General features: G+C 40.8%; 1 protein-coding gene across 1 annotated transcript in view; it reads right to left on the bottom strand.

Moving 5' to 3' along the window:
• Nucleotides 1-25: 25 nt before the first annotated feature.
• The window catches only part of LOC122086993 (60S ribosomal protein L4-1), a 4814-nt gene continuing 2756 nt past the window's right edge, over nucleotides 26-2083 (bottom strand). The window contains exon 2 of the mRNA XM_042655937.1: nucleotides 26-281. Coding sequence (XP_042511871.1) covers nucleotides 168-281 — 114 coding nt within the window. The 3' untranslated portion in view covers nucleotides 26-167. The remainder of the gene's footprint in view (nucleotides 282-2083) is intronic.

Genomic DNA, 2083 nt, shown 5'->3' with positions numbered 1-2083 from the left:
GGGGGGGGGGGGGGCAAAACCAATATACCCAAATTCATGTCTTCTATGTTCACGTTTTCCATCTAATAAATATGAGAGAAAATATTGACGAGCTTCCAATGCAAGTTCCCAACAAAAAACAGAAAATGGTAACTGAATTCCAAATGCCTTGACTAAGAGAGCACTCATTACTGGGATACACCAAGCCATTTCGTGAAATTATCGAACTCTGTGTAGTCAGAATCTGATATCATCGTCTGATACCATGCCTTGCCAGCAGCCTTTACAGCCGCAGCCTCCTCCTAGCAAAAGGAAACGAAAATATTTCATCAATCACAAACCCTAAAACATATAATCTACGCATATAGAACAGGCTGAACAGCCCAACTAAAATTAAAAAACACACAATACACACACCACCATAGATGATGCAGTGAATCAAGGGAGGAAAATGCAGGTAATGATAAGCATTTACAGCATTACAAAAGAGGAAAAAGTAAGTCATCAACATATACTATACATGATAAGTTGGAAAAAAATTGCTCAAGTCTTTCTTTGATATAGTTTAAACCTTTTTTATCCAACACAAGAACATTATTAGAGGCATTAGGTATGATTGTCCCCTATTTCTCATTAATATAAATCAATATACCAATAAATTCATAAAGAGGTGTTATGATTTATTTGCGCAAACTGTTTACATCTGTTTATGTGCCGGATGTTTGATGAACATGTGCTAATTTGGATGCTAAGTCGGGGTAAAATGGTAAATACAAACATTTCCATTTGAAATTGCAAGGGATGGGGAGATGCAAAGGAAGGCTTTGCTAAACCCTCTATTGTAATATATTATACTATATTATATATGACAAAAAGAACACTACCCAATTACATACTCAATGCCCATACACAGGGCGCACCAAGAAAAGACTCTTGTCAGATGCCTATATTTGTGCTTCCACTGGCCCAGGCGCTAGCTCAATAGCCACGTGGCCAGGCAGCATGTTTTCTCCCATCATATTATATTATATACAATATTGGGAAAAGGTTGCACACAACGTGTGTGGAGCCAATTGCACACCAAGACGTGTGTGGTCCCCTTCCCTCACCCCCCAACGCTCTCCTAAACCCCCTATTGTAAGATTCAAAATGGGGCTTCCTCCTTTTGCATGAATTAGTACTCGTGCGTTGGAGGAAACCCTTGACCTATAATATTATATTATGCAAACAAAAGCCTTCGTTTTATACTATATATTACATTATAAGGCAAAGGTTTGGCATGCTACCCGCTCCAAGTAAGCTAGTGGGCAACAGATACATAAGAGGAGGGACAACTATGAGCAGGGGGACATTTCACTAGGAGGAGGAGAGAGGGAGACACATGGTTGGGCAGCCCAGCAAGGTGCCTAGCCTTTTCCCCTATATTATATAATATTATTATATAGAACAAAGTTTTCAATGTGGGACACATGAATGTCCTACGCCCAGGCACAAAAGGGAGAAAACAATTGCCCTTATATAATATATATCATTATATGTCATATAAAATAATAAAGGTGAAGGTTGGGTACGCCGCCAGGGTGCCCAGCCTGTGTCTGCCTCTCTCTCCCTCTTAGTAAAAAGACCCATTGCCCTCCTTTAATCTCCCCTCCCATGTGCCTACCGCCCGCTAGCTTACCTGAAGCAGGAGGCATGCCTATCCCTTCACCAATAATAAATTATCAATAATATAACATTATATATATAATCCTCAAGGCTACAAAGGCTAGTGGAGGTCATGTGTTGTTGGGTTAAGGAAACCATACCTAATTGTAATTGTGAAGACTGAGAATGGTGTGAGCAAGAAGGCAAGGGGATAGGTGGGGGTAGTGCCGTGGTGGTGTCAATATAAGGTAAGTTGCACCCAAAAGAAGAGTTCCTATAGAGCTACTCAATTTGGAACTACGTTGGTAGATGGAATTTGCTTGAAAATGTAAACTAGCTCAAGCAACAGTCAAAAGGAATTAGCTCTGAGTTACACAAATCACCTTATCCCTTGAAGTCTGCCACTTTGTTTGGGTTTCTCCATACGATATCGAGATGGTGGGGGTGGGGGGGGGGGGGG

The sequence above is a fragment of the Macadamia integrifolia genome, chromosome 8 (assembly GCF_013358625.1).
Source record: "Macadamia integrifolia cultivar HAES 741 chromosome 8, SCU_Mint_v3, whole genome shotgun sequence".
NCBI classification, from domain to species: Eukaryota; Viridiplantae; Streptophyta; class Magnoliopsida; order Proteales; family Proteaceae; genus Macadamia; species Macadamia integrifolia.
Note: the sequence above shows the minus strand (reverse complement) of the source record. Positions and strands in the feature narration are given on the sequence as shown.